Source organism: Scyliorhinus torazame, chromosome 29 (assembly GCF_047496885.1).
Source record: "Scyliorhinus torazame isolate Kashiwa2021f chromosome 29, sScyTor2.1, whole genome shotgun sequence".
Taxonomy (NCBI): Eukaryota; Metazoa; Chordata; class Chondrichthyes; order Carcharhiniformes; family Scyliorhinidae; genus Scyliorhinus; species Scyliorhinus torazame.
In genome coordinates this window covers 30,451,363-30,473,491 of record NC_092735.1, presented here as the reverse complement: position 1 = coordinate 30,473,491, position 22,129 = coordinate 30,451,363, and the positions used below count along the sequence as shown (strand labels likewise).

Below are 22,129 nucleotides of genomic sequence, written 5' to 3'. Positions count from 1 at the left end.
GGTGCAGTGGTTAGCACAGCTGCCTCTCGGCGCCGAGGTCCCAGTTTCGATCCCGGTTCTGGGTCACGGTCCATGTGGAATTTGTACATTATCCCCGTGTCTGGGTGGGTTGCGGCCCCACAACCCAACGATGTGCAGGGTAGGTGGATTGGCCACGCTAAATTGCCCCTTAATTGGAAAAAATGAATTGGGCACTCTAAATTTATTTATTTTAAAAATAAATTTAGAGTACCCAATTACGTTTCTTTCCAATTAAAGGGCAGTTTAGCGTGGCCAATCCACCTACCCAGCACATCTTTTTGGGTTGTGGGGGTGAGACCCACGCAAACACTGGGAGAATGTGCAAACATCACGTACAGTGACGCGGGACTGGGATCGACCTCGGGTCCTCGGCGCCGTGAGGCAGCAGTGCTAACCACTGCGCCACCGTGCAGCCCTTCTGTTGAAGGAGCCTTGGTGAGTCGCTGCGGTGCGTCTTGTAGACGGTCACACGGCCGCCACTGTGCTTCAGCGATGGAGGGAGTGGATCTTGGAGGTGGCAGATGGGGTGCCAATCACTAGGGGCTGCTTTGTCCTGGGCTGAGTCGAGCTTCCTGAGTGCCGTCGGAGCTGCACTCATCCAGGCAAATGGATACTGTGATAGAAAGAGATAAATTATTTTTTCTCTGGTGCAGAAGTCCTGAACAAGAGGGCATAACCTTAACATGAGAGCCAGGCTGATAAGGGGTGATATCTGGAAGCAGTTCTTCATTTTAGTGGAAATATGAAATATTCAATAGAGGCTGGGGGATCAACTGAAATTTCAAACCTGATATTGGCAGATTTCACCAGGGTGGCCTCCGATGGGGTCTGGTCCGCGATCGGGGCCCACCGATCGGCGGGCCGGCCTCTCGCCCCCACCCCTGGGCCTACCTCCTTCCGCGCCCGGCCCCAGAACACCAGCGCCTTGTTGGTTGTTGGTGAGGTGCCGCCGTGCGTAAGACGTTCCCCACGCATGCGCAGGATGGCGCGACCCAACTGCACATGTGTGGGTTGGCGCGGCGCCAAGGTCACTGGAGCAGCGTGAACCGCTCCAGCGCCGTGCTGGCCCCCGGTGGGGGCCAGACTAGGTTGTGCCCGGGCCCTGTTCGCGCCGTTGTGAAACGCGACAGCGCTCATGACGGCGCAAACACTTTGCCTCCATATCAGAGAATCGCCCCCTAAATGTTTCAATAGTATCACTCATTCTTCTGAACTCCAATCAGTATGGGCCCAAACTGTGCACAGCACTCCAAGTGCTGTTTCTCCAATACCCTGTATTGTTGGAACAAGACTTCCCTACTTTTACACTCAGTTCCCCCTTGCATAAAGGCCAAAATTCCATCTGCCCTCCCAATTACTTGCTGTTTTGCACGTTACCTTCTTGTGATTCGTGTACAAGAACACCCAGATCCCTCTGTACTGCTGCAATCTGCTGTCTCCTTCATGTAATTTCCAGCTCTTCTGGTCTCCGTGCCAAAATGGACAAGCTCATATTTTCCCACATTACACTCCATCTGCTGTGCAGCGAGTCTGGCTGACAATGATTGCGAAAGAGCAGCTGGTGGTCCACAGACTGGCGTCTCCCTTGCCCTTACCCAGCACTTCACAGAGAGCTGCAACGAGAAATTTTTGTTCTCAGATGGCGTTGAACTTGCTTCCTTGAGAGTTTTTTTTAATTTTTATAAATTTAGAGTACCCAATCATTTTTGTTTCTCCAATTAAGGGACAATTTAGTTTGGCAAATCCACCAAACTTGCACATCTTTGGGTTGTGGGGGCGAAATCCACGCAGACACGGGGAGAATGTGCAAACTCCCCACGGACAGTGACCCAGGGTCGGGATTCGAACCCGGGACCTCTGCGCCGTAGGCTGCAGTGCTAACCACTGGGCCGCCGTGCTGCTCCGTTCCTTGAGAGTTAACAGTATATCTATACTTGTTCTGGCTGATGTTTAAGGCAAGTCTTTGTCATCTCAATGCTTCAAAATAGGTTGGAGCAAGTACATCGCACCCTTTGAGATGTTGGGCTGGATTCGCCGCCGTCCACGGCAGCGAGATTCTCCGGGCCCGTTGAGTGTCAAATTCCCGTCCTCGCCAGCAATGGTAGCGGAGCGGACTCGCGACGGAGAATCCCGGTATAGTTAACTCAATTATAAATTTAGTTCCCAAAGTTATCCCTTTGCATTTATTCGGCATCTTTCACGAACTCAAGATGTACCAAAGCGCTTTACAGCCAATGAAACACTTAGAGGTGTAGCCATTGTTGTAATGTGGGAAACGAGGCAGGCAATCTGCGCACAGCAGGATCCCACAAACAGCAATGGGATAATGACCCAGATACCTGAAGAATAAATGTTGTGCGGGACACCAGAGATCAACCCCCTGCTCTTCTTCTTGCCTGGAAAGTTTAAGATCCCATCCAAAAGGTGGCGCCTCTGACAGTCTAGCACTCCCACAGAGCTGCATTGGGAACGTCAGCCCTTGTGTTCCATTGGAGGAGGCAGACAGGGCCATCGCTTAATGTCTCACCCGATGGACGGTAACTCCAATAGTGCGGCATTCCCGCTGTCAAACCAGATTGAAGCTGACGATCGACGCAAATGGCGACGGCAGCTGTGGGCAGGAATCAGTCACCACGGCAACATGCGGTTTCCAAAGCTGACATCAGCCCCAGAAGCCAAGGGCTGGATTCTCCCAAAATGGGGATATGTCCCCACGCCGGCGTAAAAACGCTGGCATTGCACTCCCCAGTTTCCTGCAAAATTATAAAAGTCGATTCACTTCCCTGATTCACGCAGCTTTGGTTGTGGATATGGGCCCCCGCCGAGCGCCACGGCAGACTCAGACCGCGGACCAACACCAACAAACTAGACCCCCCCCCCCCACGATCGGCCATGCGGCCAAGGATCCTTCCAGCCCGATCGCTTTACTGGCCGTGCATAAGGCCCACCCCCCCCCCAGTGCCCAATCCACCCGCTCCCCACCAGGGCAGCCGAGGACTGAGTCCCGACCGGCCGTACCACATTAGTTCCACGCCGTCGGGAACTCGGTCGGTCGAGAGCGGAGAATCGCTGGGCGGGCCTCTGACAATGCCCCCCCGCCCCCCCCCCCCCCCAGCCGCGCGGAGTCATTTGCGAAAACGACGATTCTCGGGTCCCGGAGAATCGCCGGACCAGGGCCGGGCCCGATTTCGGCGTGAATGTTGATTCTCCGACCCCGCGCCGAACACGATTTCGACACAGGGCTGCGGAGAATCCAGCCCCAGGAGTCAGCAGAGGTGCATTTTGAGAGGTGGGAGAACATTTCAGAGCAGTTTAGAGAACGAAAGAGAGAATGTTAAGCAGGAGATGGAGAAATGAAGGAGGGGAACTGACAGCCCAATTCAAGAGTGAGGTTTTTTTGGAGGCTTTTGAAGGAAGAGAGAGAAGACACAGAAAAGTGTTTTGAAAGCATTTAAATGTCAGGGGCATAAGGGTTGAATGTTTGGTCACTCATGCTAGAGTGAAGCAGGTAATGAACAGCAAACTGGGCTTAAGGCAGTGGAGGGCGGCGGCACGGTGGTGCAGTGGTTAGCACTGCTGCCTCATGGCACCGAGGACCCAGGTTCAATCCTGGCCCAGGGCCACTGCCCGTGTGGAGTTTGCACATTCTCCCCGTGTGTCCGTGGGTCTCACCCCCACAACCTAAAGATGTGCAGGATAGGTAGATTGGCCACGCTAAATTGCCCCTTAATTTGAAAAACAAAAGGCAGCGGAGGGTGTCCCCTCAAAGACCCAGCTGTGGGAGATCACGGAAAAGACTGTGGTGAGAGTTACAAATAAGGAAGCGGACCCAATATAGGTGGGCAAGCCAGTGAAACTTGATGAGTAAGGTCAAGGGTGATGAATGTGGGATGTTACTGATCACAGATGAACTCATGAATGAGCCCAAGTATCTCACAAAACAAAAAGGTTACATGAGCACAGGTTTGCCGATAACAGCATCAAACAGGTGGCAAAGAAAAGAGTAAACACAATAAATCCTGTTCATAACAAAAAAGAAGTATTTGATGTGAGCATTTGATTCAGCCAGTTCCTTGAAGAAGTAAATCCCAGAGCCTGAACGGTCGACTAATTGTGTTTTAGGTATTTAAGTCTACTTGTGCAGTACTTGTTTGGTAGCACTCTTCATTCCAACTACTTGAATCAACTACTACTATCTGCTTGCAAATATCTATATCGATCTATGGGTGACACAGTGGTTAGCACTGCTGCCTCACAGCGCCAGGGTCCCGGTTTCAATTCCAGCCTCTGGTGACTGACTGTGTGGAGTTTGCACATTCTCCCCATGTGTCCGTGGGTCTCACCCCCACAACCCAAAGATGTGCAGGTTGGGTGGATTGGCCACGCTAAATTGCCCTTCGTGTCCAAAAGGTTAGGTGGGGTTACTGGGTTATGGGGGTAGGGTGGAGGCGTGGGCTTAATTAGGGTGCCCTTTCCAAGGGCCGTGCAGACTCAATGGGCCGAATGGCCTCCTCCTGCACTGTAAATTCTATGATTCTATGCTATGATAAAGATTTCTCTAAATTATCCTGTGATCATTATGACTGCTGCAGACCTGTATTTCAAATGGATATAAAGGTAAAAGGTAAAGTTGCCTTAGTCCCAGATGATTACAGGCTGCTTTCCCCCTTGAGGGGAGAGCATTACCACACCTCAGGCGAGGGGCAAGGTTGAGAAGGCAGGGCCTTCATGAGTAACCAAATGGATATGCAGTCCAAATCATTAATGAAACAAGATTCTCCATTCCTCCTCAGGTTAGTTGCCTTGGCTGTAGGTCAACGATGAAACTGTGAGACCCTTTAGTACAGACGAACCAATGTTAACCATTGAAGGTGATCCAGCCAGGGAACTCAGTCCACCTTTTGTTTCTATGTATTTGGTAAACTGCACGCCTTAGATCTGCTACAACTTACAGGACACCAGAGACATTCAGCTTTGGTCACATTTCATTGTATTGCAACTGGGCAAGGTTGACAGAGTAACCAGAGTAACTGGATGACACGAGTGGTGCAAAGCATGGCTCCTAAATGCTGCTTTAGACTATTGTCACTCAAAGCCCTTTCAAACCATTTATAAGCCAAAGAGAAAATGCTGGAAAATCTCAGCAGGTCTGGCAGCATCTGTCGGGGGAGAAAAGAGCTGATGTTTCAAGGCCAGATGACGCTTTGTCAAAGAGCCATTTATAAGCCATCCTCTGTGGTATTTTAAAGTCAGCACCACATTACTCATGGTTGAGGTGACAATAATCAAAACTCACAGTTGGTATTTTGTCAATCTGCAAGTAGAATAAGCGCAAAATATCATTTACAATGCTTCAAAGCCCTTTCTTCAATGACTTGCATTGTCTGCTCATTCTAGACGTTACATGGATGTGTGTAGGTACGAATTAAGTGTGCTAGATCCTGTCTGTGTGACTGTGATGTATTATTCTGTCTGTGTTTCCGATCTAAGTCCTTTGACAAAGTTTATCAAACGTTGTCCTCCACCTCTGCGGTCCACTTATGCCATGTTGCCCTCTTAAGGTTTCATTCCAGCCAGTTCCAATGTAACCAGCATGTTTCCTATAATGGTTTATCTCTCCCATGTGGGATGTGCCCCCATGTTCCACCCTTTTCTGCTTATTATTCCTCACAGATCTGTTTCTCAACATTAGCATCAGAAAGAAGGAAGCTGTCGACTGTCAGAAATATGCTGATAATATTCATATTTACCTCCTCTCGCTAGCTTAGCTATCGGGCGGCTTGCCTGGCATCAGATTGTGGGTGAGCTCAGAACGCTTTACAGCTCAATATTGGCAAGGCTGGCACCGTTCATTTGCGACTGCGAGAGAAGCCCTGTGCCCTAGCCTAATGGCTTCTCTCTCTGCACATGCCCACTCAGGTTTAGGCTGATGTTGCGCCATCTTCGTGCCCTGCTTAACCAAAGACCTGCTGTCCATGGCAAGCAAGATGGGGAAAGGATGACCTGGGGTTTCTCTTCATGATCACTATCCAATGATTCCTGCTTGTGTGTGGATGGACGGCCAGCTTGGCTGACAGTCATAGGGTTCAGACGGAAAGTGTGGACATTTAAAAACAAATGCTATCAGATGATATTCTATCGAGGGGTGTGCGAAATGTCAGCCAACTTATAAAAAAACTCTTGAAGATCTATCGGCTTCTTTACAATCCTCCAGTCACGTTCTTCCTGACTCTTGCTCAGTATCCGAAGCTCCCTCGTTGTAAAGAAATTCAGCAAAGTCATCACCCAATCTGCATTCGGTCTCTCCAGTATAGAAGAGAGGTGGGCGGCGAGTTGAGAATACCAAATTGAACAAAACACATGCAAATTGCCATTTCACCTGGGAGGAGTGGTTGTTTTCCAGGACAATGGAAAGTGAGGGGGTGAAAGGGCAGATATTCCAGCTCCTGTGCTTGCATAGGAAGGGGCTATGGGGAGGCGAACAGTTGCTGGTGCCCTCGGGAACATTCCCTTCAGATTACTGAAACGGGTGGGAGGGTAGGCATCGTGTTGGAGTGGCAGAATGACACAGGATAATCCGTCGAATGTGGAGGCTGGCAGTTCGGAAAGAGAGGAGGGGGGAACCCTACCTTGATTCTGGGTGTGAATAGTGTGATGTTATTTGCTTTCTGAATGAGGATGGCTTCGAAGTTTAGTGCCTCACAAAGAACATCAAGCTAAGTTTTGAACAATTCTAATTTATTTACACTACAACTAAATAGATGCGACTTGCTTGCTAAGATATAAAAGATTACAGATTCACTAAAACTATGATTCTAATTACAGAGTTCCTGATAAGACGACTATTCTCTATCTCGCCTAATAACCTTCTCCCTGAATCAAGAGTATCACGTGATCCACGTGTATGCGCTTGATCGCCATCTAGTGATAGGATGCAGTTACAGTAATTTGTTAACCTTTCATTATTCTTACAATATACATATTGTCACAAATAGGATCCAAGCCAATTGGTGAAGGAGAAAACAAGAGATTATGCTTTTCTTTCTTGAGAGCGTTTATTGGCTTATTCAGATCCACAACTCTTTCCACTCAATCCAGTGTCCCAGCTATCCCCAATTTGTATGGTCTTTTGATTGAAATAAAAAAATAAACCAATTAATCAATTAACAGCTCCTGTCCCAAATTTATATAATAATAATAATCCTAATTAGTGTCACAAGTAGGCTTACATTGACACTGCAATGAAGTTACTGGGAAAATCCCCTAGTCGCCACACTCCGGCGCCTGTTCGGGTACACAGCGGGAGAATTCAGAATGTCCAATTCACCTAACAAGCACGTCTTTCGGGACTTGTGGGAAGAAACCGGGACACCCGGAGGAAATCCACGCAGACACAGGAATAACTTGCAGACTCCACACAGACAGTGACCCAAGCTGGGAATCGAACCCAGGTCCCTGGCGCTGTGAAGCGACAATGCTAACCACTGTGCTACCGTGCTGCCCATGTGATCAAAGACAATCCATACCCGTCACCTGTTTCTCTTAACTGTACCAATGTAATTAACATTAACAAACCTTAACAATGTAATTAACATTGGGCTGGAAGGGAGGAGAACTGAAGGACGAGCTATGGGATGGACAAGATTGAGGACTCAATCCACACTGGAGAGGAATCCTCAAGTGGAAGAGGGATGACATACTGGAAACATTGGTGTGAAGGGAAGGAAGCAGGAAGGAGAACAACCTATTTCCATTTTTGTTATTTTTGTAACTAATAACCAAAACATTGAAATAATGTTATTTTTTTTAAAAACACCATTTTCTTTGACATCCCCAGAGGTTTTTCTCCTTGGGTTGGTCACAGCAGTGTTCTGGAAATTAGACTTTAATCCCTGGGAACTCCAGAGAATTCCCGCAAGGGCTGGCAACCATTTCAATTGCTTGTTAAGTTCCTCACAATGGACAACGTAACTTAAGGAGACAAGGCTGGGGGATGTACATCAGAGTCATCTTATTCACAGCTGCGGAAAAAAATGACAAGGTTGTCAACTGACCTTTAAACTTAGCCAGTGCTCCCTGTTAAGTCGGAAAGCATTTCAGACACATTCTTCCGGGATTAAGTTGTTCGAAACCACACCGATTTCTCAGAATAGCCCTGATCCAGCAGCGAGGGTTACGAGACAGGAGCTTTTGTATTCCATATTGTATTTCTGAAGCCCTGCCGACCATATGCAGAGTACAGCAAGAGGATTATGTCAGCCATTCCCAGCCAAAGTAGCATTGTGATCCCTATGGATGAGGAACCTGATAGGAGCTGAAACATGCCCAGCTGTCAATAGGGTGTTGAGAAAAGACTCTCAGGACTCCTTTAATGGTGCTGTTCCCGAATTGTTGGGATCATGGAGAGTCGGCCAAGACTTGGGAGGGTTGAAAATAAACCAAATAACTGAAATGCAATCTGACTTTTATATTAAATCTCAGCTCATTGTTCAGTAATGTAACCTTTCAAAAGCATCCAAAGTTACAGCAACCACGCCAATGACATGCAATGCTGTCATATTTGGTTCATAACATATTGTAGTTTGCGACTCAGAAAGAGGCACCTTGAGAATTGGTGCAATTTGCAGATTACCCTCGACCAGGTCCATCCCGTTGTCCTCCCTTCTGCTTCGAACCCTTCCCTTCCTGTGCAAATGTGGGTTTCCCTTGTTCTCACCTTCCACCTCACCAGCCCCCACAATCAATGGATTAGCCTCTTCCATTTCTGCCCCTAGTGGATGGCAACGGCACTGCTCTATTGATACTTAGTGATCCATTTGACAATTTAATAATAATCTTTCATTGTCACAAGTATGAAGTTACTGTGAAAAGCCCCTAGTCGCCACATTCCGGCAGGTTCGGAGAGGCTGGTGCGGGAATTGAACCCGCGGTGCTGGTGTTGTTCTGCATTACAATCCAGCTGTCTAGCCCACTGAGCTATTTGCTGTACATTGTTAGTCAATCAGGGACTAACCTGACCGATGTCCATTCATCGAGACGTGGAGATTGACATATTGTGAATTGTATCCTGATCTGTGGCTGGAGACCCACCACAAATTAGTCGCCAACTCAGTGATACACCATGCATCGCTGCCTCCTCAGTGGCAGATTCGGCAAGGGAATCAAAGGTCATCGGGGGTAGATGGGGATGTAGAACTTGAATCGCAAACAGATCAGCCATGATCTTATCAAATGGCAGAACCGGCTGGAGGGGATGAATGGCCCACTTCTGCCCCTGTTTCGCATGTTCGGTTGATACCCCAACCAGTGATCTGCTGCGTTTAGATTCTTGGTGGCATTGGCGAATGCTCATTGACCACTCGTCACTGATATCTGGCGACCTTCTGAACCTGCAGCTTTGTTTAATCCCACTTAGGACATTTCTGCCAACTTGTAAATTGGTGGAGGAATAGATGAACTCTGAAGAATTGAAAAGGCGATGAATTTGTGAGCACTGCATTAATACTTACCCTTTGTCTCCAGGTAGATCACAGGCTCCAGAATGTCCGACACCGAAGATGTTGGTGATTATGAGTACGTTTTTTGGAAATTTCTTTTTGACTGTTGCCATCCCCCCGTGCCCCCCCCCCCCCCCCCACCCCACCCCCACTCCCCCTCCCCCACCCCCACCTAACGTTTAATCTGTAAGTGTGGATGCCGTCAGCTGAATTGCGAAATGATTCACAATTAGATCAGCACAGACTGAGGTTGACTCCATGGAACAGGCAGTGTCACACTTCAAGTCTCTGAGGAATATTGAGTGCAACAAACCTGGCAGGGCTTAAGGTTGCCAACTCTGCTTATAATAATAATTTTTATTGTCGCAAGTAGGCTTACATTAACACTGCACTGAAGTTACTGTGAAAAGCCCCGAGTCGCCATATTCCAGCGCCTGTTAATACATGTGACAATAATAAATCAAATCAAATGTTCGAGTACACAGAGGGTGAATTCAGAATGTCCAAATTACCCAATAGCACGCCTCTCGGGACTTGTGGGAGGAAACCGGAGCACCCGGAGGAAACCCACGCAGACACGGGGAGAACGTGCAGACTCCGCACAGACAGTGGCCCAAGCCGGGAATCAAACCTGGGACCCTGGCGCTGTGAAACAACAGTGCTAACCGTGCTGCCTGAATGTATTCCTGGAGAATTCCGAATTCTGCCTGTTGGTCTCCCAACATGTCCACTCTACTGACATTGTGCCTCGGAAAGCAAACTATTGCCCATTGGATGGTGCTTGACGGTTAACGGAATATCCCCCAATTTCTAACATTTTTTGAACTAATGAATGGACATGTTTAAGAAAAATGGACAAATATTTTTTATAATGATGATATTTCCCTGGGAGTTGCTCCCTGGCCAGCCCATTAATCTTCAAATCTTGGAGACTCCTGACCATCTTAGGTTGGCAACCCTACTGGGGCTACTATTGCCAGAGCCTCATTTCTTTTTAAGTTTTATGTGTGAAAGAAATAAGAAACAACCCAGATTATTATATGTAAGCCAAAAACCCCATATACGCCATAGAAAGTCAGCCATTTTACCATGAATATCACAATGCAGACAGAGCCTTGCTGCACGTTATTGATGTATTTCACACACCCCCCACTCCAATTTGTGAACATTCATTTCGTCCATGTTGTCATTATTGTCCCCACTTCCCAATGTTTTAGTTATAGCGTCGCCTAGAATCAGTGCAGAAGGAGACCATTTGGCCCACTGTGTCTGCACCGGCCTCCAAGAACTTATCGGGATGGCACAGTGGTTTGCACTGCTGCCTTACAGCGCCAGAGACCCGGGTTTGATTCCGACATCGGGTGACCATGTGGAGTCTGCACGTTCTCCCCGTGTCTACGTGGGTTTCCTCCGGGTGCTCCGGTTTCCTCCCACAGTCCAAAGATGTGCAGGTTAGGTGGATCGACTGTGCTAAATTGTCCCCAGGTGGGGTTACGGGGATGGGGGCGGGGGATTGGGCCTAGGTGGGGTGCTCTTTCGGAGGGTCGGTGCAGACTGGATGGGCAGAATGGTCTCCTTGTGCACGGTAGGAATTCTATGGTTCTATTCCTACAGTCAGCACAGGATTGTGCCCATGTAGTTATGTTTTATACTCCTTTAAGCCAACCTTCTAGGGGGCTGTTAGGATTCAGAGGTAATAAAGGAAAGTATTGCATAGGAATTTTAGCAGAGAAACAGGTTACTCAACATCTGGCCCATTCCATGTTTCTCACACGTCTGGGTCACTCCTCTTTGTTTAACCCTATAAACATAACCTATTGCTTTCCCTCCTCGTGATTATGTAGGTTTCCCTCAGACGCACCAACGCTATTTTCCTCAACCACTCCAGACATGAGCAAGTTCCCCTGTCTGGATAAAGAATTTCCCCCTCAATTCCTTATTGGATGTATTAGTGACCGTCCGTATTTGTGTCCTCTAGTTTTGGACTCGTTCCGAAGTGCAGAGTTGCTTGTATTTCAACTACAGTTTGAGGGCTGTTGTACATTGAGAAATATTTCTGTTTAAATGATGTTAAGTTTTCCTTATTGAACTGCCAAAGCTTGCATAATAATCGTCATTGACCAATTTTGCTTCCCCCCCCCCCACCCACCCTACGCCAACAGGGAGCAGCCGGAAGGTAAATGTCATTTTATACTCTTTTCATCTTAGAAGTGATCAAGTGTGTAGTTTGTGCGATATTGGTTTTTGACTGCAAGGCATATTGGTGAACTGTGTTAATTTCAATATCAGGGCAGTTATCTAATTATCACAAGTATTCCTTCAATGTTTGATACTCATCTGACAAAATGGTTGCTGGACAGCGAATTCAATCTAATTTTGATTACAGAGAATCAGCTTTTACCAGGATGAGGATCTCTAGCCAACTGGGGAGTTTAGGCCCCATCCCCAGCCACCTTATTTGTAGGCCGCAGGGGTGGGATGGGGCGGAGGAGGGAGGAATAAAATAGGATGCGTGGTCAGCCCACTGCCTTCCCTCCCACTTCCCAGTTGTCGCCATAATTTGGAGAGAGGGTAAGGTGTCAACCAGCCCTCATGCCCCTAGGCCCATTGAGACCCTTAAGCTAAGGGACTGCTCCACCCCTGATGCACGATCAATTACACAAAGACGAGAGTAGGATGTAATCAAGGCTTTATTACACTGAGATGTGTGGCCTCCTACAGCAGCTGACGAAATGGCTGCTGTACTGGGAGCACACATATTTATACTCCGCCTACTGGGCGGAGCCAGCAGGCAGGGATCTACCCCCGTACCTGTAGTACAGGGGCCTTACCGTAAAGCATCTATATCAACATCCTATATATACAATATATACATCAGTGGTGACTACCACATTCACCCCCTGTTAAAACAATGAGTCCGGCTGGGGTGGTGGAGAACTATATACAGAAAGTTGTGTTTTAAAAGTACAGATAATATTACAAATTCAGGCGTTCCGGCACCTTGATCTGTCATTGAGAGCCCCGCAGTGCTGGTGGCAAGTCCGGCGGCGGCTTGGTCTTCGGTGACTCCGGGAGCGTGTCGACATCCTCTTCATCCCCGGGTGTGAGCAAGGGGAGGACGGATTGTCCCAGAGCGGGGGCTGCGGTGGGGTGTGCCGGGGGGGGGGAGAGTGGCGCCGGGTCGGAGGGGGGTGTGTGTGGAACCAGCTGGTGCCAGATCCCTGAGGGAGACTGTGCCTTAGCGGCTGTCGGGGTACGCTACGTAGGCGTACTGCGGGTTGGCGTGGAGTAGCTGTACCCTCTCAACCAACGGGTCCGCCTTGTGGAGTCGAACGAGTCTAGGGAGGAGAACGGGTCCTGGAGCTGCCAGCCATGTCGGGAGCGAAACCCCGGAGGTGGACTTCCTGGGGAAGGCAAAGAGACGTTCATGGGGGGTTTCATTAGTCGCAGTGCACAGGAGCGGCCGAATGGAGTGAAGTACGTCGGGGAGGACCTCCTGCCAGCGGGAGCCAGTAAGGACCGTAAGGTCAGCTGGACAGCCCTCCAGACCGTCCCATTCTCCCTCGCCACCTGTCCGTTTCCCCTGGGGTTGTAGCTGGTCGTCCTGCTCGAGACAATACCCCTGCTGAGCAGGAACTGGCACAGCTCATCGCTCATGAATGAGGCTCCCAAGTCGCTGTGGACGTAGGTGGGGAAGCCGAAGAGAGCAAAGATGGTGTTGAGGGCTTTGATGACGGTGGCAGACGTCAGGTCGGGGCATGGGACGGCAAAGGGGAATCAGGAATATTCATCGACCACACTGAGAAAGTACGTGTTGCGGTCGGTGGAGGGGAGGGGCCCTTTGAAGTCCACACCGAAGCGTTCAAAGGGGTGGCAAGGGGAAATGACTTTCGATACTTGCAGGTGCGCTTTTTCGTACGTAGTCAGGTCCCGTCCTTTCCACGCCTTCTGCCACAGGGGATCCAGGACAGGGTAGTTCCAGGGGAGAGGTAGGAGAGGGGAGAGTCTCGGATATTTATAAGGAGCTTATGGGAGCGGAGGACACAGGGACCGAGGGACTGAAACTCAAGTGGGAGGGGAAGCTTGGTGGGAAGTTGGAGGGAGGAGTATGGGCAAACGCTCTGAGGAGGGTAAATGCAACCGCAACATGTGCCAGGCTCGGCCTGATTCAGTTCAAGGTAGTTCACCGGGCCCACATGATGGTGGCCTGGATGAGTAAATTCTTTGGGCTGGAGGACAAGTATGCTAGATGTGCGGGAGGACCAGTGAATCATGTCCACATGTTCTGGGCATGCCCAAAACTCAGGGGGTACTGGCAGGGATTTGCGGATGTCATGTCCCGGGTACTGAAAACAAGGGTGGCGATGAGTCCAGAGGTGGTGATTTTTGGGGTGTCAGAGGACCCGGGAGTCCAGGAGGGGATAGAGGCCGACATTGTGGCCTTTGCTTCCCTGGTAGCCCGGCAATGATACTGTTGGCCTGGAGGGACTCAAAGACCCCAAAGACCGAAGTATGGCTGTCGGACATGGCAAGTTTTCTCGGCTTGGAAAAAAAAATCAAGTTCGCCTTACGAGGATCACTATCGGGTTCACCCGGAGGTGGCAACCATTCATCGACTTCTTTGCGGGGAACTAATCATCAGCGTGGTGGGGGGGGGGGGGGGGGGCGGGTGAGAATAGTGTAGAGTGGGGGGAAGGATAGGCTGGTCTATTTGCGAGAGAGGAACTGTTATTTGCACTATGTTTTTGTAGTTGATATTTGCACACTAATGTATACTGTTACTGTTTACAATGCCAAAAATACCTCAATAAAATTATTCGTTTTTTAAAAAAAAGAAATCTTCCACCGACTCACCGGGAAGTTGACGCCGCGTGGAGAGGGGGTGCCTGGCGTAGAGTGTGTTAGTCCGCTGAGCGTAGTTTTCCTTCAGTAGCGCCATGGCCTCTGCGTAAGTCGGCGCATCCTGGACAAATGGAAAGACGTTGGAGCTCAGCCGCGTGTGAAGTATCTGGAGCTTCTGTGCTTCTGGAATTTTGTCTGGCACAGACCCGATGTACGCTTCAAAACAGGCTCGCCAATGTTCAATGTCCTTTTTCGCGCTGTCTGCTTGCGGATGCAGCTGCAGGCGATCCGGCTTGATGCGGAGGTCCATCTTCTGAAAAACTCAGTGTAATAAATAGATGCACGATCAATTACTCAAAGACGAGGGTAGAATGTAATCGAGGCTTTATTACTCTGAGATGTGTGGCCTCCTACAGCAGCTGACGAAATGGCTGCTGTACTGGGAGCACACATATTTATACTCCGCCTACTGGGCGGAGTCAGCAGGCAGGGATCTACCCCCGTACCTGTAGTACAGGGGCCTTACCGTAAAGCACCTATATCAACATCCTATATATACAATATATACATCAGTGGTGACTACCACAACCCCACTGCAGTAATATGTATTGCTTGAGAAGGAGGATCGGGGGGGAGCCAGCACGTTACTACAGCATCTCAGGTGAAAAGGCCGTAAGGAAGGGGGAAGGGGGCCTACTTCCTTTGGAGCGTGGGTCTGGAATCACAGACAAAGTGAGGATGGCAGACGTTCTTCCCTAAAGGACCAGGGTGTTTACAACAATTTATAATTACATGGTCACCTATTTCAATTCCAGACCCTTAAAAGATCATTGAATTAAAATCTCACCCGCTGCCGTAGTGAGATTTAAATCCACACCCTCAGAGGGTTATGTCTGGGTCGCTGGATTACTAGTCCAATGACATTACTGCTACTCCACTGTCGTCCCCTGTCAATGTCTCAAAGTAAATTGAGACTAACCGGTTGCTAGCAATTCAAGTCAATATCCAGCACAAGTATCGAAAACTCATCCCAGAAAGTGTCGACCTGTCCACCATTGTTCATCTGTTTGCAATGTGCAAGTTAATAACCAGTAGTTGTCAGTAAACCAAACTATGGGTCAGCAAGAGAAACCAGTAACTAACAAGTCAAGTTAACAGTCAACAAGACAATCCAGCAGGACAGGGACAGGCTCTGAGTCAGATCACTTTGTCCATCCCCTGGTAAGGTAAAGGTAAAGTTGCTGTAGTCCCAGATGACCACAGGGTGCTTTCCCCTTTGAGGGAGAGAGCTGACTGGTGGTGATTTAACCTGAGGATCACCACACCTCAGGCGAGGGGCAAGGTTGGGAAGGTGGGACATTCATGAATAAGGTAAAGAAGTCAAGAACGATATTCACATGTATTTCCAAGCAACCCCTACCCTACCCCAGAAAGGCAGTATGTGTAGCCTCGGGGAACTGAAAAATACGGGGTTAACTTATAAATTACAAGAATTATTTTTGCACTAGAACAACTGCTAAAGCTCGTGGGTGGGATTTTCCGTCCCGGATGCGATGCTCCCCCACCGGCAACGGGATTCTCCGTCCCGTCAGCCGGCCAATGGGGTTTCCCATTGTGGGCACCCCCACGCTGTCAGGAAAGTGAGTGCACTGCCGGCGAAGCGGAGGATCCTGCTGACGGAAAATCCAGCCCTATGTCTTTACAAAGTTGCCCAAAGAAAGGTAGTCATTACAGCAGCAAAGGAAGCCATGGGGCCTATCAAATCCAAGATGTCTCTCTGTCGGAGCATTCCAGTCATTGCCATCGCCTCACTTTATCCCTACAGCCCTGCAAGCTTATTTCCCTCAAGTGCCCATCAATGATACAAGAACTCATGATCGTACTCATTATCCTTTGCTTCTAAAGTCTCGTGATTGACATGTCAAGCCAAGGCGAGGGTTGCAAACGTTGGTTCTACTGCAGGCGTCCTTGGCAGGGCAAGGCTGCCTTGCGCTGCTGTGTGTTTATAACGAGCTTCCTCTTTACTTTCACAGACGAAGAACCTGGAGAAGGTATGTAGCTCAGTGGATGCTTTATTCTCAGCATGATTCTATGCCAACATCCAGCACAAGTGATGGAAGACCTTTATACTACCCTCCCAAACCATCAACTGCACTCAAACTTTTTACATTGCACGAGCTTTAATTAGTCAGGTGGAGCTGCGGTGTGTTAACGCTTGATTCTATGTCCTAACATTTTGTCTGGTGTAATTTTGCATCAAGTCTTAGTGTTGGATTAATTACTTATTTGATCATGATACATTTAAAGCATTGACGAATAATCCCTTATGCACAGGCATCTGAGAACACATGTTATTTGTCATCAATGTCCCCTTAGATATACTGCAACTTGTAATGATTTCTGTATATAGTAATATATGATCAAGTAATGTTAAGCGAGTACAAGCAATGGCCACACTACCAAGACCTATAAAAAGGTTTACCCGCTCTTTCCTCAAGGAGAGTGTGTTAGGAGTGTCGACAGTACAGAAGGAAGACAGCTAGAGAGAAGAAGTTAACAGATCTTAGTATATAGCATTATCTTATTTAATAGTTTAATCTATAGTTATTTCTTTGTTCACTAGTTCAATATTGAAGTAAAAAGAACTCACTAGTTTATTTCATATTACTCATTAAATTATTTTGTCATCACCTGGAAGACTACGGGCGCAATTCTCCCAACGGGAGACTAAGTCCCGACGCCAGAGTGAAAACCGGAGTGTTTCACTCCGGCGTTGGAGGCCACTCCCAGCCCCCTATTCTCCCGCCCCCAGGGGGCTAGGAGCGGTGTCATTTACGCACGCCGGGCCTTGGCGCCGCGTAAAAGCGGCGCCACGTAAATGACGCAGCCGGCGCCGCGTAAATGAAGTCACCCACGCATTCGCAGGTTGGCCAGAGCCAACCCACACATGCGCGGTTGCCGTCCTCCCCGAGGCCGCTCCGCGAGAAGATGTCGGGTGGATCTTGCGGGACGGCGGAGGAAAGGAGGTCCTCCTTCCGAGAGGCTGGCCCGCCGATTGGTGGGCACCGATCGTGGGCCAGACCCCTTTTGAGGCCGCCCCCGGTGCAGGAACCCCCCCCCCCGCCGCAGGCCGCCCCCGAGCGTTCCCGCGCTGTTCCCGCCGGCAGCGACCAGGTGTGGACGACGCCGGCGGGAAGCCGTCGTGTTGGGCAGGCCGCTCGGCCCATCTGGGCCGGAGAATCGCCGCTCGCCCGTTACAAACAGCGAGCGGCGATTCACCCAGCGGCCAGCCGTGATTCGCGCATTGCCGGTTTGGGGGGGGGATCGAGAATCGCGACTTGGCGGGACTCGCGCGGCACTCCGGAGATTCTCCCACCGGGCGTGGGGGGGGGAGAATTCCGCCCTATGTCTACATTTCAACAACTCGGCTAGACAAAAAGAGTAATATATATATTACAAAATCGTAGTATAACACAACTAACTATTGACCACAGACACACACAACGGCACATCTTGATGTCTCCTCGGAAAGCTTGGTTCCACTATCCAGGCTTTTCAAAGAAGAGCTATTCAAAGATGGACATGCAAAGGTCACATAGAAATCACACTAAATAGTGGCCATTTGGTTCTTTATTCCTTTTTCTCCCGGGATGTGGGCACCTCTGTGTAGACCTGCATTTATTGCCCATCCCAAGTTGCCCTTGAGAAGGTGGGGGTGAGCCGCCTTCTTGAACCGCTGCTGCCCCTGAGGTGTAGGCACACCCACTGTGCTGTTAGGGAGGGAATTCCAGGATTTTGACCCAGCGACAGTGAAGGAACGGCCGATATAGTTCCAAGTCAGGGCGGTGAGTTGCTTGAAGGGGAACCTCCAGGTGGTGGTGTACCCCATGTACCTGCTGCCCTTGCCCTTCAGGGAAATCAGGGAAACAAAGGCATTACAAATACATATCTGCACCCTTCACATTGTTGCTGCTGATATAGCCCCCACATAGATTTTTACATTGAAGATAAATCTAAAGCAGAGTGTATTCTCCTTCTAACTGTCTCTCTTTCTCTGCACACATTGCCAAAAAAAGAGGAGCAACAATACGACCAGGAAGGTAAGCATCTCATCCTTTGATGTTTTGGGTGTTCTGGATCACATACAGGTCACCAACACTTGAAGTAGTGCAACACTATTTTATTAAAAGGTTAACTATTTAATCATACTTGAACTGTGGGGTAAATGCGATACTAGCTTTAACTAAAGACCTTTGCCTTGTCCTAACCAGTTGATGCACTCAGCACATGGTGAATGTCTGTGTCGCAGGCTGTGAGCTCTGTGCTCCTAGCTAGCTGCTACTCGAATCAGCGGGAACTCTGATGCCCCCTGTCTTTATAGTGCATGTGCTCTCACTGGTGATTGGCTGCGGTGTTGTGTATGTTGATTGGTCCCACTGTGTGTCCATCAGTGTGTGTCTGCACCATGATATACTGGTGTATATTATGACATCCCCCCTTTTATATAAAAAAAGTGTGCCAGCGTGACAATAAATAGTGTGCGATGAGTGTTCCTGACTACGTGTGTGTGAAATATTTACAGGACTATGTACATAAAACTAAGCCATTTACATGGGAAGGTGCCTGGTGCAGAAAAAAGTGTCACACAAATAACGAGATGAACACTATATACAAACCACTTGAACGATTAAACGGAAGAACAGACCAGAGAGTCCATTAGTGCACAAAGTTCACAAATTAAGTCTCTGAGGAGGGCGACGAATTCTGGTTGACCGCCTCAAGGGTGGGTCAGGAGCCACCAGCTGGGGAGCGGGCTGGACTGCGTCAGAGTGAGGAGGATGCAGAGTAACCAGAATCTCCACATAGTCCAGGTCAGGGACTATGTCAGGGCGTGGCACTGGCAGAGGATCACGTAGCGAGCGCGGAACGAGACGGCGCAGAATGGAACCATCCAGTAGACGAACCAGGAACGAGCGGGGAGCCACCTGCCGAAGAACCACAGCGGTTGCAGACCTCCCACCATCCGGAAGATGGATGCGGACGTTGTCATCTGGAGCCAGAGCAGGGAGATCAGCTGCACGGGAGTCATGAGCCGCCTTGTGCTGTGCACGAGACAGTTGCATTCGTTGAAGGACCGGAACGTGGTCGAGGTCTGGGACGTGAATGGACGGCACCGTGGTCCTCAGGGTGCGACCCATGAGCAGCTGGGCTGGCGACAGGCCAGTGGACAGTGGGGCCGAGCGTTAGGCCAGCAGGGCGAGGTAGAAGTCGGATCCCGCATTGGCAGCGTTGCAGAGGAGCCGTTTGACTATGTGGACGCTCTTCTCCGCTTTGCCGTTGGATTGGGAGTACAGGGGACTGGATGTCACATGCACAAAGTTGTACCTCCTGGCAAAGTTGGACCATTCCTGGCTTGCGAAGCTGGGGCCATTGTCCGACATCACAGTGAGTGGGATGCCGTGACAAGCAAAAGTGTCCTTACAGGCACGGATGACTGCAGACGATGTGATGTCGTGCAAACGTACCACCTCCGGGTAGATTTTAAAAATTGTCTACAATCAGAACATAGTCCCTGCCCAGCGCGTGGAACAGGTCGATGCCGACCTTGGACCAAGGGGACGTGACCAACTCATGGGGCTGTAGGGTCTCACGTGGTTGGGCCGGCTGGAACCGCTGACAGGTGGGGCAGTTGAGCACTGTGTTGGCGATGTCGTCATTGATGCCGGGCCAGTACACTGCCTCTCGGGCCCGTCGGCGGCACTTCTCCACGCCAAGATGGCCCTCGTGTAGCTGTTCCAAGACAAGCTGGCGCATGCTGTGCGGGATGGCAATGCGGTCCAGCTTCAGGAGGACACCATCGACTACCGCCAGATCGTCTCTGGTGTTGTAGAACTGCGGGCATTGGCCCTTGAGCCACCCGTCTGTTAGATGGCGCATGACACGCTGTAGCAGGGGGTCAGCCGCAGTCTCGCGGCAAATTTGGATGAGGCACTCATCCGTGGCCGGTAGATTGGAGGCCACGAAGGCCACATAGGCGTCAACCTGGCAGACGAATCCTGCTGGGTCACACGGGGTGTTGACAGCCCTGGAGAGAGCGTCGGCTATGATCAGGTCTTTGCCCGGGGTGTATACCAGCTGGAAGTCGTATCGCCGGAGTTTGAGCAGAATGCGCTGGAGGCGAGGCGTCATGTCGTTCAAGTCTTTCTGTATTATATTGACCAGCGGGCGATGGTCGGTCTTGACGGTGAATTGGGGAAGGCCGTACACATAATCATGAAACTTGATGACACCGGTCAAAAGGCCCAGGCACTCCTTTTCTATCTGCGCGTAGCGCTGTTCCGTGGGGGTCATGGCGCGTGACACATATGCAACGGGGGCCCATGATGAGGCCTCATCGCATTGCAGGAGCACTGCCCCAATGCCAGATTGGCTGGCATCGGCCAAAATTTTTGTCTCTTCCGCTGGATCAAAAAAGGCCAATACCGGGGCCGTGGTAAGTTTGGTTTTAAGTTCTCTCCATTCGCGCTCGTGGGCAGGAAGCCATTGGAAGTCTGTCGTCTTCCTGACCAGGTTCCTGAGAGCTGTGGTATGAGAGGCGAGGTGAGGGATGAACTTCCCTGGGAAGTTGACCATGCCCAGAAATCAGAAGACCGCCTTCTTGTCCTCTGGCTTTTTCATGCTGTGATGGCAGCTACCTTGTCCGCATCCGGCCGCACACCCAACTGGGAGATGTGGTCCCCTAGGAACTTGTGTTCCGTCTGGCTGAAGGAGCATTTGGCTCTGTTGAGGCGTAGGCCCTGCTCCCGTATGCATTTGAACACACGCTGGAGGCGACTGACATGCTCCTGCGGGGTGGTGGACCAAATGATTATGTCGTCGACATAGACGCGAACACCTTCAATGCCTTCCATCATTTGTTCCATGATCCTGTGGAACACTTCTGAAGCAGATATGATCCCAAACGGCATCCTGTTGTAACAATATCTGCCAAAAGGGGTGTTAAAGGTACACAGTTTCCTGCTGGATCTGTCAAGTTGAATTTGCCAAAATCCTTTCGAGGCGTCAAATTTGGTGAAGAGCTTGGCGCGAGCCATCTCGCATGTGATCTCTTTGCGTTTGGGGATTGGGTAATGCTCCCTCATTATGTTGCGATTCAGATCCTTTGGATGAATGCAGATTCTGAGCTTGCCGGAAGGCTTTTTTACGCACACCATGGAACTGACCCAGTCGGTTGGTTCCGTAACTCGGGAGATCACTCCTTGGTCTTGGAGGTCCTTCAGCTGCTGCTTGAGGCGGTCCTTGAGGGGTGCTGGGATTCTGCAAGGTGCATGCACCACAGGCGTGGCGTTCTGTTTGAGTAGGATCTTGTAAGTATATGGGAGCGTGCCCATGCCTTCGAAGACGTTGCGGTGCTGGTCGATGATGGCGTTGAGTTGCGCCCTGAAGTCAGCATCCTGGAAGGCAGACGCGTCATCAGGAGAGAGAGAGTGAACTCTTTGAACGAGGTTTCGCAGCTTGCACGCCTGTGCGCCAAGCAGGGAGTCCTTCGAGGAGCCCACGATCTCGAAAGGAAGGATGGCTTTTCGTGATTTGTGCGTCACTTCGAGTTGGCACGAGCCGGTAGCAGGAATGATGTTGCCATTGTGGTCCAATAGCTGGCAGGCCGATGGAAGAATGGTTGGTTTGACACGAAGGCTTTGGAAAGCAGACCACGCCATGAGATTGGCGGAGGCACCAGTGTCCAGGCGGAATCGTATTTGGGACCAGTT

The 22,129-nt window shown here is 49.9% G+C and overlaps 1 protein-coding gene across 6 annotated transcripts in view; it reads left to right on the top strand.

The window, feature by feature from the left end:
• Positions 1 to 22,129, top strand: part of tnnt1 (troponin T type 1 (skeletal, slow)) — a 55,521-nt gene that overhangs the window by 2,836 nt on the left and 30,556 nt on the right. For 3 of the 6 annotated variants that reach the window (XM_072492314.1, XM_072492312.1, XM_072492313.1), the window contains exons 2-5: positions 9,544 to 9,594; positions 11,681 to 11,694; positions 16,394 to 16,411; positions 18,437 to 18,460. In XM_072492314.1, the coding sequence (XP_072348415.1) occupies positions 9,563 to 9,594; positions 11,681 to 11,694; positions 16,394 to 16,411; positions 18,437 to 18,460 (88 nt within the window). In that variant the 5' untranslated portion in view covers positions 9,544 to 9,562. The remainder of the gene's footprint in view (positions 1 to 9,543; positions 9,595 to 11,680; positions 11,695 to 16,393; positions 16,412 to 18,436; positions 18,461 to 22,129) is intronic. The other 3 variants (XM_072492316.1, XM_072492317.1, XM_072492318.1) reach the window with 2 other exon arrangements.